Genomic DNA, 14098 nt, shown 5'->3' with positions numbered 1-14098 from the left:
GGTGAACTCTTGATTATCATCTTGTATCTTATGTCCCTTTCCCTCTGAAATCAGTTGCCTTTGTTTACATATGGGTTATTGCTATTGATAGTTACTTTATTAGAAGGTAACAATTAAAGGTAATATTTAAAATAAGCTGGTGGTTCACACCTTTAATCCCAGTTTTGGGGGGAGGGTGCAGACACAGGCAGATCACTGTTAGAGGCGAGCCAGGAAAATACCCCAACAAGAAAGTTAATATACAACAATATACTATTGGATGTTAATATGTAACATCTTTATTTTTACATATATGTTTATAATCCAAATTATGGTGGGAATATTTTCATTTCTTTTAAGGTTTCCATTTTAAAATTTTTCCTTTATTTTAATTATACATGTTTCTGTGTCTGCTTTGTGTAGGTCAGAAGTGTGCATTGAACACTCTGGCACTGGAGATACTATAGGCAGTTTGTGAACTACAAGAGTAAAGTGCTCTAACTGTGGAGCATCTCGATAGCCCTTATTTTTATTTTTAGTATGTGTACATGTGTGTCTCTATGGGAGAATGTGCACATGTGTGCAGGTGCCATCTGAGGCCAGAAGAGGGCATTGCTTGTCCTGGAGCTAGAGTGTCAGGTGGCTGTAAGCTGTTTGACATGTGCAAGAACAGGATGCGCTCATAACAGCTGCGGCATCTCTTTAGCCCTCATTTATTTTTCCACAAACAGCCTTACTGTGGGACCTAATGAGAGTTTGCTAAGGTTCAGACTTCTGTGCATTGTTTTTGTTGACGTGAATGAAGAAATACACTGGCCAGTGGTGGTGTATACCTTTAATCCCATCTCTTGGAAGTCAAGGCAGGTGGCTCTTTGAGGCCAGCCTGCTCTAAAATCCAATTCCAGGACAGCCAGGGCTATGCAGACAAATTCTGTCTTGAAAAGCCAAAAAGAAAAGGAAAAAAAAGGACTACCTTACTCTTTCAGATATTATGGATAGCGTCTTTGTTATTCTGGAACTCAACATAGAGTTGTTTCTTAGGGTGAAAGGCGTGAATAATTGAACTTGAATTAAAAACCACGATACAAAAACTGACAAGAGTTAATATTCAGATTTATTTGCTTCAGTTGAATAGAAGTAGGAGAAGATTTGGAAGTGAGCAATAGAAGATTGAAAGAAAGGCCTTGAATAATGTACAATAATATAAGTAATTGAAAGCTAAAGCTGATACTGTGCTTTCAGTACATTCTGAAAGTATAGGGTTCAAAGCCATGGTTTTTATTTTTATTTTTTTGTTTTTTCGAGACAGGGTATCTCTGTGGCTTTGGAGGCTGTCCTGGAACTAGCTCTTGTAGACCAGGCTGGTCTCGAACTCACAGAGATCCGCCTGCCTCTGCCTCCCGAGTGCTGGGATTATTTTAGCTTTTCTAAATAGATGTTCTCTAAAATTTCCATGTAATAATGTTCACACCCAGGGCAGGACTAAGACAACTACAGCCTGGCTTGTCCTCAAACTCTTATGTTGAAGTCCTAGCCTATAGTGTGACTATATTTGGTAATAGGGTCTTCATAGAAGTTTAAGTGAGCTTTAATCAATGGTAATTTGAAAAAGGAACAACAGAGAATCATCTCTTTCTACTATGTAAGGATATACTGAGAAGGGATAAGCTGTCTGCAGCTAGGAACAAAACCCTCACCAGAACCAACTCTGCTGGCACTTTGATTTTGAACTCTATCATTCACTAAAACAGAAAAAATGAATTGTTTTGTTTAAGCTACCTGTTTGTGGTATTTATTATGGCAGCTTAAGCAGACTGCTGTTCAGGATATTGGGAATTTAAGGGATTTAGAATTCTTTCATTTTTAAAAATTTATTATTTAAAGTCTTTTTTCTTTCTTTCTTTTTTTTTTTTTTTTCAAGACAGGGTTTCTCAGTGTAGCCCTGGTTGTCCTGGAACTCGCTCTGTAAACAAGGTTGTGCTATGAACTCACAGAGATCCGCCTGCCTCTACCTCCCAACTGCTGGGATTAAAGGTGTGTGCCACCACTGCATGGCTTATTTTTTTAATTATATGTTTGTGTACTGTCTATGTCGTTTTGTGCTCTTGAGTGTAGCCGTAGACATTGGATCCCTCTACAGCCAGAATTGTAGGTGGTTGTCAGCTCTTAGTTTGGTTGCTGGGGATTGAACTCAGGTCCTCTGCAAGAGCAGCACGCACTCCTGACTGTTGTCTCTTTAGCCCCTGGAGTCCTTTTTTTGACTGTTTTTTGGTTTTTACGAGACAGGGTTTCTCTGTATTGTTTTGGAGGCTTTCGGTCCAGCCCGGCCTCGAACTCACAGTTTGACTGTTCTTTTAAATGGTTATGGATGCTTTAACACCTTTCAGGGTCCAAATACTAGATAGAATCTTTTGGTCAGATGCTAGAAGATAAACATTTTCCTCCAGGAATGTTTGCTTTGCCTGTTCTTATGCATGAACCTCTTTGTTACTGTTTTGAAACTTTCCACTTTGCTTCTGGCATCATAGTTACTAAATGAATTTCCAGAACTTTGTACAGTACGTGACAGGCACAGTCAACCCCCTTTCCTCACCCAGAAAACCTACATGGCTTTTTCTGGAACACTCTTCCCCACCCCCACCCACAGCCTTGAGAACTAGTGGTAGTCTCCTCTCTAGTCTCCACCTTTTTGGTTACGCCACAGTAATCATATCCCTTAGTCACTCTTTCTTGGTGATCTCAAGGTTTCAGCTCTCCAGGCTCCAGCTCAGGTCCAAGGTTAATTTGGTGACTTAATCAACCCAGTTTAGAGGAAAAGAGATTAAGAACTTCCTCCTCAGGTTTCATTGCTGTGTATATATGTTAAATTATTATCTTTCACTTATGGGAGCGTTGATAACTTTTCTGTCATTTAATGGAGCTGTATACAACATATCTGACATTTTTGAAAAGCAGTTCCTGCCTGGAGTGATGGCTCAGCAGTTAAGAGCACTGACTGCTTTTGCAGAGGACCTAGGTTCATTTTCTGTACGTAGGTAGTAGCTCACAACTGTCTGTAACTATAGTTCTAGGAGATCCAGTGCTGTTTTATGGCCTCCCTGGGCACCAGGTACACACATGCAGGCAAAACACTCATATACATAAAATATAAATAAAAGCCGAATGGTGGTAGAGACAGTCGGGTCTCTGAGTTTCAGGCCAGCCAGGGATACACAGAGAAACCCAAAACCAAAAACTAACCCCACCAACAAACAAAAGTGGTCCCTGAATATGAATCTGTAAGAATAGAAGCAGGATAGAATTGCTGTTTACAAACAGCAATTATAAAGAGCAGCTAGAAACCAGGTTTCAGAAACTCAGAGGGAAGAAAATGGGAAACGGTCTCAACACTGCCAGATTTGTACCTAAGAGTGACATTGGATGATGACCAGAAAAGAAACATTTATTTGGAATTGGAGATTCCAGATACATATGTAAAATCACTTATGAAAATAAAGTTTTGGGGGTGGAGAGATGGCTCAGCAGTTACAAGTCCTAGAGGACTCAGATTCAATTCCCAGCACCCGCATGGCAGCTCATACCTGTCTGTAACTCCAGTCCCAGTGGATCTGACACCCTTATACAGACATACATTCAGACAAAACAGTGCACATGAAATTAAAACTAAATCATAAAAAAGGAAAGAAGGTAAAGATTGAAGAAAATTAATTCTACTTTGAAATACTGTAAATTTTTATAAGTGACATTTGTAATCTGTTAAAATGTTGGAAGCCATGTTTTTTCGTTGTCCTTGCTCCGTTTTTAATGTATCTTTGATTGCTAATTATGAGTGTTCAAGGCCTTAGATCAACTTAACAAATGTAAGTACCACGCTGTTGTCTGACAAAACTGGGGAGACATTACACAAAAATATACTCTCCCCAGGTAGGAACTCAGGACAGATCGAAGTGCACATACCACCAAAGTCCAACTGGGTGAACTATAAGTTTTATCCATGTTACTTGTAAGAATATGGGAGAGGGGTCACAGGAGCAGAAATGACTCAAAGACAGCTGTATCACTAAAGCCACCCCAGCATGGGTGACAGCTCACAAAGCTGGGAACCTGGGGCACACTGCCTGCAGGTAGTTGAGTTGGTTGAAGAGAAGAGTGTCCTTTCTGGGTGCCTCAGTTTGTATAAACTGCTTCTAGGCAGCTTGGTTGGTTTCTACTTCTTCCAGGTAGCTGGTCTGGTTTCAGAGTTCTTTGCAGCTAAACTCCTTTTATCTGAGAGGGGACTCTCAGGTTTCATTGCTTACCCCACCAAGGAAGGGCCTAGTGTATCTGGTCAGTTTTAGGGACTTCCTGAAGCTGTTTTAAGTTATCTTCCTGCTGAAGGAGCTTCACTGCAGGATGGAGTATTTCAGTCTCAACAAAGCTTTCTGTTTCTGAGCAGGTAGAAGTTTTAGACCAAGTAGTTTTTTTTTTTTTTTAAAGTAATGTAGTGTTGGGCTAACAAGATGGCTCTCAGTGGGTAAAGGTTCCTGTGGCTTAGCCTCATCAGATGACCTGAATTTAATCCCTGGAACCTACATAGTGGAAAGAGAATTGACTTCAGAAGGTTGTCATCTGTGGCATGCATGTGTGTGCACATATATACTAAATAAATAAATTGCTTGTTTTCGTTTTCCAAGACAGGGTTTCTCTGTGTAGCCCTGACTGTCCTGGAACCCACTTTGTAGACCAGGCTATCCTTGAACCTAGAGCTCTTTAGGCTAATTATTCCTTTTAAGTTTCTGCCTTAGAATGCCAGCATTTGCTAAAATTAGTTTCAGTAAAGAGTAAAGTGGGAATGGGGAGGTATAGATGGATAGCAGAACATTCACCTAGCATGAATGAGATTCTGTATAGCCAGTACCACCCCCCCCACAGTGAAGAGGTTTGTTACACTGCATGTAAGTTTTGAAGTGTATTCATTGTATAATACTTTGAGGGAGGGGTAGAAGAGATTATTTCACCCTCCTCTATGTAAGTAACAAATAGAGAATGTTATAATATCATTTACATGATGTCTCTTCTTAATCACATAGTCTTACGAAGTTCTAATTGTTTTTTTGTATGTGTGAGGATTTATACAACTTTTACTGTTTAGTCTATAATTAGCAAGTTCTGAAAATCTGTAAATACTTTTTCTCCCCTAGGTTGCAATAAAAATAATTGACAAAACTCAATTGAATCCAACAAGTCTGCAAAAGGTATGTCGATGTAGTATTTACTATTTTTAATTTTTATGTTTTAATTGCTATATATTTTACCTCTTACATATCTTAACTGTTAGTGCAACAAAGCTTTCTGTTCCTTCAGTGGATATAGCTTGCTGGGCATGATGGTGGTGTGTGTGCTTGTAACCCAGCACTTGGAAGACAGAGGCAGAAACTCTCTCCCCAAGTTTAAGGCCAGCCTGAGCTTTGTAGTTAGGCATCCCTCTCCTGTCCCCCAAAACTTAAATGGAATATTTCCTAACAATAGTTTGGTTAACTTCATTTGAGTGCAGTCATTTTAAATGTTTGACTAAGATAGAATTAAAAAAAATATTTTCATTTGAGACATATCCTTTTTCTTGAGCCACTTACTTGTAAGGCTTCTAGAGGAAGGAAATTGCTTGAGCTCAAACATCTTTGAGCACTTCCATCTTTTTAAAAATTTCTTGAAATTATAATTTAATTATAATATTTCTCCCTTCAAGCCTTCCCTAAATCCTTCCGTGCTCTCCTTCAAATTTATTTATGACTTTGTATTTCCACCACTTGTTATTGTATGCATATAGTATATGTATATGCATTCCTAACTATAGCCTGTTCCGGTCCATACAATGTCACTTGTATGTATGTTTTTAGAGATGACTGTAAGGCACTGAACAGCTAATATGTATGCTCTGTTCTGGGGAAGACCACGTCCCCTGCTCTCAGCTTTCCTCAGTTGTCTGTAGTTTTATGTAGCGATGAGACTTCATGGGGTTTTCTGTGGTTTGGCACACTTATTGATGTCATCCTTGTTTAGCTCATGTTTGGGCAATCGTGTTGTTACTAGGAGATGTTACTAAGAGCAAATTCTCTGATTGTCTGGCTCTTTTAATCTGCCCCCTCTTCCGCAATGTTTTAGCCTTAAGTAAAGGACTATTGTCCTTTATAGGCAATAATTCATTAAAAAAATACACACACACACACACACACTGTTAGCTTTTGGCTTCATTAAACTTTCTGGTTTTTCAAGACAGGGACAGGGTTACTCTTTTTAGCAGCTTTGACTGTCCTGGAACTTTGTAGACAGAGATCTGCCTCCCAAGTGTTGGGATTAAAGGCTCTGCTTTTGCTTTTTAAAACTTTATTATTGTTGTGCGAGTGCATGGTGTACCTGTGTTGAGTGCCATGGCACATTTACAGAGGTCAGTGGATAACTGCATGGAGTTGGTTCCTGAGTTTTCCTTTTTTTTTTTTTTTTTGTTTTTTGAGACATGGTTTCTCTGTGGCTTTGGAGGCTGTCCTGGAACTTCGTAGACCAAGCAGGCCTTGAACTCACGGAGATCCCACTGCCTCTGCCTCCCCAATGCTGGGATTAAAGGCATGTGTCACCAATGCCGGGCCTTCTCTTTTTATATTTTTATGTGGGTTCGGTAAAATCCAGGTTGTCTGGGTTGTGTAGCAAGTGGTTTTACCCACTGAGCCATCCCATCTGCTTATGTATCTTAACTGAATGTCTGACTTGACCAGGAGCAAGTCTCTAAACTTTTCAGTTTTAGGTCTTTTTCTCCCCTCCCCCCTTTCCTGCCCTCCTCCCCCTCCCCCTTTTTTCTTGGTCTCACTGTGTATCCTTGACTGCCCTGCAATTTGCAATGTAAATCAGACTGGCCTCAAACTCATAGAGATCTGTCTTTCTCTCCCTCCTGAGTGCTGGGACTAAAAGTGCCAGCATGCCCAGTAGGTTTTTCATCTTTAAAATAAAGATAGCTTAATCCAGTGATGGTGGTGTGGCCCTGTAGTGTTAACTGCTGGTAACCCTGACACAGGAGAATCTCTTGAGTCCAGATATTCAAGACTCAATAGGCAACAATCAAGACCACCCCCTCTCAAAAGATTTATTTTATATACAGGGTTCTTCCTGCATGTATCCCTGCACACCAGCAGAGGGCACCAGATCTCATTACAGATGGTTGTGAGCCACCATGTGGTTGCTGGGAATTGAACTCAGGACCTCTGGAGGAGCCAGTGCTCTTAACCTCCGATCAGTCTCTCCGCCCCAAGACCTCTCTTTAACATAGTGATTATTACTTAGTATTATTTCATCATCTCAAAGTGGATGTTGTAATGAAATAGTGTATGTTAAAGAGCTTTGTAAATTTCAAACTTTGCAGTTGTAAGTTACTTTGGTATATGTAATGTACAATTTAATTACTACTGTATTTCTAATGGTGATTTTTATCCTGTTTTTTTGGGGGGGCTCTATATCTGTTATTTGGAGAAGAGTCAGGGAGGAGGAGGGAGGAGTTAGACTTCATCTGATACTATAAATAGTATTTGAACACGATGCAAACAGATCCCGGTCCTTTGTTCTGAAGTACGCTTGCTTGCTTTCTCTCCTTCCTTCCTTCCTTCCTTCCTTCCTTCCTTCCTTCCTTCCTTCCTTCCTTCCTTCCTTCCTTCCTTCCTTCCTTCCTCCTCCTCTCTCCCTCCCTCCCTCCCTCCCTCACTTCTTCCCCCTCCTCCTTTTTTTTTTCTTTTTTCTTCTTCCCATTCTGACAAGGTCTGACTAATTCTGGCTGGCCTTAAACTCATCTAGAACATGTCTTTGTCTACTGAGTGCTGGAATTAAAGGCATCTTGCCATTAAGCCCCTAACCTGTTTTCTTAATTTTTCATATCTAATACTTAATGCTAATAAATAAGCTAGGAAATACTATAATTTAGCATTTGGAAATTAATTATAACATATACTGAGGACCTTTAATTCTGTATTTTATGGTATTGCAAATCATTTACTCTTCATGTGAACCTAGAGATAGTTAGAATTGTACCAATTTTCCAGGCATTTTAACAGAGGTTTGTCTCAAGTTGGCTGTAATCTCCCCCTTGCTTCCTGAGTGCTTGCTTTATCTAGTATCATTGCTATTATTTAGTATAAGGCACTGTTACTACAACATCAAGTTCCTACAGTGTATGTCTTCTTAGTACACTGTTTAGACCAATAGTGTGATTAAGCATTTTTGTACTGGCATCAATTTTTGTTTATAATAGTTTGTGGTATAGTGTTTTTTGTTTTGTTTTTTTAACTCTTTGCTCTTTGGGGACCTTCCACACAGCTCTGGAATTACTCTTATTCTTTCTTATGAATGCTCAGCCTTAGCTTGGCTTGTTTCTAGCCAACTTTTCTTTCTTTTTTTTAAAGATTTTTTTGAAAAAGTTATTTATTTATATTTTATGTATGAGTACTCTGCATGTGTATGTATCCCTGCAGGCCAGCAGAGGGCACCAGATCTCATTACAGATGGTTGTGAGCCACCATGTGATTGCTGGGATTTAACTCAGAACCTCTGGAAGAACAGCCAGTGTTCTTTACCCCTGAGCTATCTCTCCAACCCTTAGCCAACTTTTTAAAACTTAAATTATTCTGTTTTGCTGGGAGTGGTGGCACATGACTTTAAAGGTGGATCTTTGTGAGCTTGAGACCAGTCAGGTCTACAAATCGAGTTCCAGGACAGCCAGGGCTGCTATTACCCAGAGAAACCCTGTCTTGAAAAGACCCCCCCCCCCAAAAAAAAAGATTTTATCCTATCTACCTTTTTCCTCTGGAATTTTAGTTTCTCTATTCTATATACCTTTCTTTTCTTACTCTGTGGCTTGCTGTATAGCTAGCTGGGTGGCTGGCCCCTGATGTCTTCTAACTTTTTCTTCCTCCTCTATTCCTCTTTCTTTACTTGTGTTTATTATCTGTTGGCCAGCCCCACCTATCCTTTCTCCTGCCTCAATATTGGCCATTCAACTCCTTATTAGACCATCAGGTGTTTCAGGCATGCAGAATAACACAGCTTTACAGAGTTAAACAAATGCAGCATGAAAGTATGTAACACATCTTTAACTGATACTGGTCAATAGTGTAGTTCAGAGGTGAACCATCTACTGAATACTTGTCCTGAAGTTAGATGTATCCAAGCCAAGCAAATATAAATATATATATATATATATATATATATTTGATTTATAGGGCAATATTTAAAACCAGATGTATTAAGTGAGTAGCACTCTCCCTCTTTTTTCCTGAGAATTTTTCTGTGTAGCACTGGCTGCTCTGAAACTCACTTTGTAAACCAGACTGGCTTCGAACTTACAGAGATCTGCCTACCTCTGCCTCTAGTGCTAGATTAAAGGTCACCACTGCCCATCAAGTAACCTTTTTTTTTTTTTACATAATGATATAAATTATAAGCAGTCTTTATATATTTGTTTCTTACTCTTTAACAGTGAGTTGCTTTTGGAAAAATGGCAACAGGCTATACAATAACTTTTCTCACTTTGGAGGATTGTTCTAACAGCTTTTTCAACAAACAGCTATTATTCACACAGTGTGTCACACATGGGTAACAATTCTCTATATATGTTTTGTTTTGTTTTTGCGTGTTTTTAAAAAATATTTATTATGTAAACAGTATTTTGCCTGCATGTATGCTTATAACCAGAAGAGGGTACCAGATCTCATTACAGATGGTTGTGAGCCACCATGTGGTTGCTGGGAATTGAACTCAGGACCAATGGAAGAACAGCCAGTGCTCTTAACCACTGAGCCATCTCTCCAGCCCTTGTTTTTGTTTTTAAACAGGGTCTTATTGTGTAGTTCAAGCTGGCTTTGAGCTTGTGACAATCCCCTTGCCTTGGTCTCCCAGAGTCCTGGAATTACATGTCCCAGCCACTAAGCCCCCACAAACAGTAATATGTAGCTAGTGACATAAAGGTTTGAACCTGCCCTGGAAGGTAACTATCAATTTAGTCACATTCTTTCATCACTTATGTAGTCCATTAATGTTTCCATTACCAGAAGAGGTTCACCAGCTCACCCAAGCAATTTTGAATATATTTTAAAGTGGTGTTGATTTTATTATGTTCAGGCTGGCACATTGAGTCAGATGATTACTAGTCAGAGTGTTCCTTCAGTCTTGGAGGAGACAGTAGACTGTCAACACAGGAGTGATGCTCAGGAGCATGCATAAGCAGATTGCATGGACTGAAATCAGGCTTCAGCCCTGCTGAGCCAATGTGTGAGCAGCCACTTCGCTTTTCTGGGCCTTTAAAGCAACTCTGTAGAGTTAGAAAGAAGTAAATTAATATCTAGAGTTTTTAGTAAAGCTCAGAACAATCATAATAACACTGTTAGCCTTGATCTGTGCTGAGTAGTAGTTTTTTTGTTTGCTTGATCTTTCATGAGAGTTCCTAGAGTGGAAAAGTGTTTGTGTTTAAAATTGTTCCTCCAGGAAATAAGGGAATTTAGGAAGTGAATGGTAGATTACAATTAGGCCTCTTTTGTAGGATTTAATTGTGGTATACTATTAATGACAATAATCATTAATATTTGCACATTGTGATATTTTGTTTATGATCTAACAAATAAAGCTTCCCTGAGGATCAGAGTGCAGAGCTGCCCGCTCTGGTTAGCCTTAGAGGTCAGTCAGTGATGGCCACACTTTTAGTCCCAGCACTCAGGAGACAGAAGCAGATGGATCTCTGTGAGTTCAAGGCTACCTATAACTACACGAGATTGAGTCTGTCTGTTAGAGAGACAGACCTCACACAAAGATGATCCCAGCACTTGAGATCCCGGGCCTTTAATCCCAGTGTTAAGAGGTGGAGACAGGAATGATATGGCTGGGTGGAGAGAGAACTGTAAGGCTGGAGTAGAAAAGAGAGAGATACAGTTGAGGATTCATGTAGACTGATGCAGTCTATGAAGTCAGTCTGGGGAAAGGATCACCCCTTTGGTCTGTGCATGGGTAGAGGTAGTGGCTGGATGCTCTGCTTTTCTGATCCTTCAGCTTTCACCTCCTGATAGCCGACTCCGGTTTTTTTGTTTTGTTTTATTTTGTTTTTGGTTTTTCGAGACAGGGTTTCTCTGTGGCTTTGGAGGCTGTCCTGGAACTCTCTTTGTAGACCAGGCTGGCCTCAAACTCACAGAGATCCGCCTGCCTCTGCCTCCCGAGTGCTGGGATTAAAGGCGTGGGCCACCAACGCCCGGCAGGGGTTTTTTATTATTAAGACCGATTAGAATTCGTTTTAGTCTGGGCAAATGTTTTATTTGTATTTACTCATTTAATTTTTGTAGTTCATAAGGCAGTTCATGTTAATTCTGTCTGGTTGTTTTTGTTTTGTAACAGGATCTCACTATGTAGCCCAGGCTGGCCTAGAATTTGTTTTGTAGATCGGGTTGGCCGGAATTTTACAGAAATCCACCTTGCCTCTACCTCCTGAGTTCTGGGATTAAAGGCATATGCTACCACCTCCCAGTTTTCGAATCATGTTTTTAACCTTCCTTCCTTCCTTCCTTCCTTCCTTCCTTCCTTCCTTCCTTCCTTCCTTCCTTCCTTCCTTCCTTATTTAAATACGTGCTGTATGTCAGGCACTGTCTTTGAACTGTGGGTACATCACTGAGCCAGGTGAAGTTCTTGCTTTCTTGGAAAATATTATGAAGAAAACCAAAGCAGGCTGTGTACACTGTTATTATTTCCTAGTCTTGATTCTGTGGTATCTGGGGCCTTGCTGTCTCTACCCGGGGTGAACTAATTCTTAAGATATAACAAATTACTGTCCCTTTCTTGTGCCTTTAATATGCAAACCAGAAAATTCAGAGCCTATATTTGAAACCCTCTGTTTTATCTGGCTCTCTAGGGTGTATTTAAGAGCCAGGTATTAACCAGAGACTATCTCAGAGTTTCTGAGATTATCCTGTATCCAGTCCAATCTAACATGTTTGCTCTGGTTTGGCTTTCCTGTGGAAGCTATAATAAAGGCTAGACCCCTTGCTTTCCCTGCGCACCACTGCCTCCTGGGAAGCCCGTAAAAAGGTGTCTATTCATTGGTGGTCACAGGTTGGCATGGATCTCAAATGAAAAGGGGGGACATCTTTGTAGTAGCTCATTTAAGAGATGTCCTTGTAGCCATACGATGGTGGTGCATGCCTTTAGTACTAAGGAGGCAGAGACAGGGGCACCCCTGTGAGTTCAAGGCCAACCTGGTCTACAGAGCAGGTTCTAGGACAGGCTCCAAATCTACAGAGAAACCCTGTCTGGAAGGAAAGACCGACAGACAGACAACAGCCATAGGCTTTTAGAGGTCTCAATTCTGTCTTCTCTGGGACAAAAACTTGTCACCTCTGTAATACAGCCAACCTTTTTTTCTTAAACTGGAACTGTCTAATTATAAACAAAACATTTATAACCTGTAATAAAATAGTTGATGTTTTAATGTTTCAAATGTTAACAACCCTGTCTCGTTGGCCAGTCTTCCCTTCCCACAGCATCTTGTTCTGGTTCAACAACCCTGTTGGTAGACATCTTTTCTCCCTTGCTCTAGAGGAGCATCTGTCTTCTGGAAAAGTCTATGACACTGTTCTCTATTTCAACTTATGTAGTCATATTTTGTTTCTAATCTTACAAATAAAGCATGCCCGAAGATCAGAAAAGCCAAGCCACTAGAGAGTTCTTACCTCTACCAAGGCTAAGACTTAAGGGGGTCAAGCCTATCCTCAGTGTGGTTGCCAACTGCAATGCTCTCCACCAAAACCTAGACTGCCTTCCCAATTTATATTCCTCTCTAGTGCTGGGATTAAATACGTGGGATCCTAAGGGCTGGGATCACCTTTGTGCTCTGTTTCTCTTTTAGATTGATTCACTCTCATGGAGCCTAGGGTAGTCTTGAACTCAGAGGTCCATCTTCCTGTCTCCTGAATGCTAGAATTAAAGGTGTGGCTAGCTAGTGGCTGTGTGTGTGTGCGTGTGTCTGTCTGTCTGTCTAACTTGTGATTTAGCTCTGCATTCTGATCTTCAGACATGTTTTATTTGTTAGATTACAAACAAAATATTACTACAGGCATATGGAACTGCAGAAGCAAAGTCCACTGTTCCATTCCAAATACAGCTGACCTTCAAGATCTCAGTTCTCCCTTCTCCAAAGTAGATACTTAGACTGAGATGCCCTTCACATAGGAGGCCTAGTTTGCACTGTATTTAAATTGATTGTTTTTATTGCATGAGTTACATGGTGTTTGCTAAAAATGGTTTTCTATTGTAATTTGGATCTGTGTGTGTCATTGTATGTGTGTGTTGTATTTGTGGCATTCTACCTCTAAGCTACATTCTGAGCCTTATTGGGGTTATTTTTGAGCCATGAATCTTTTTTATTAACTGTCGCATCTACTTTGGTGCTGTCTAAATTAGGTATGAGTTTTCACTCATTTAAAATATTAAGCAAAACACAGACAAAGACCTTTCATTGGAGAATACTTCTGAGTTGTTGTTGTGGACTGAGCAGTAAAGCATTTAGATTTGTTTTGTGTGCGTGAATGTTTTGCCTGTGTGCATGCATGTACATACCTGAATTCTACAGGCCTGGGGTTCCAGATGGCTCTGAGGTGTGAGTGTCAGGAATCACATCTTGAGTCCTCTACAAGAACAGTAAGTGCTCATATCCTAACTCCTGACCATCTCTATCCCTGCTAAAACATGGAGACAGGAATATCTTTATGCTACCTAGGCTGATCCCAAACTCCCAGGTCCATGTGATCTGCCTTTGCTTGGAACCACCAGCCCGTATTCCATCTCCTGTATTTTTTAAATTTGATTGACTGGTTGATCAATTTAAAAACATTTTTTAAAAAAGGCAGTCTTGCTGTAATAGTCCAGGTTGGCCTAGAAGCTACAACTTTTGCATTCCTTTTGCCCCAGCTTCTCAAGGACTGAGATTACAGTCCCACCTGAAGCTCAAAGGGAGACCAGGCCAATTTCTTGGGAGAACTAAACAGAAGTAGGATTAGCCAAGTATTGAATATGACTTAAGAATTAATGGTAGGTATATGGCTCTGTGGTAGAGGGCCTGAACTCTACT

The 14098-nt window shown here is 40.3% G+C and overlaps 1 protein-coding gene across 10 annotated transcripts in view; it reads left to right on the top strand.

Annotated features, from left to right (window-relative positions):
* Positions 1–14098, top strand: part of Mark3 (microtubule affinity regulating kinase 3) — an 81438-nt gene that overhangs the window by 19902 nt on the left and 47438 nt on the right. For all 10 annotated transcript variants that reach the window (XM_040742430.1, XM_040742423.1, XM_040742429.1 and 7 more), the window contains exon 3: positions 5160–5213. In XM_040742430.1, coding sequence (XP_040598364.1) covers positions 5160–5213 — 54 coding nt within the window. The remainder of the gene's footprint in view (positions 1–5159; positions 5214–14098) is intronic.

This window comes from Mesocricetus auratus, unplaced genomic scaffold, assembly GCF_017639785.1.
Source record: "Mesocricetus auratus isolate SY011 unplaced genomic scaffold, BCM_Maur_2.0 Super-Scaffold_15014, whole genome shotgun sequence".
Lineage (NCBI taxonomy): Eukaryota > Metazoa > Chordata > Mammalia > Rodentia > Cricetidae > Mesocricetus > Mesocricetus auratus.
The sequence above is the reverse complement of the archived record's forward strand: the minus strand, read 5'-3'. Positions and strand labels throughout refer to the sequence as shown.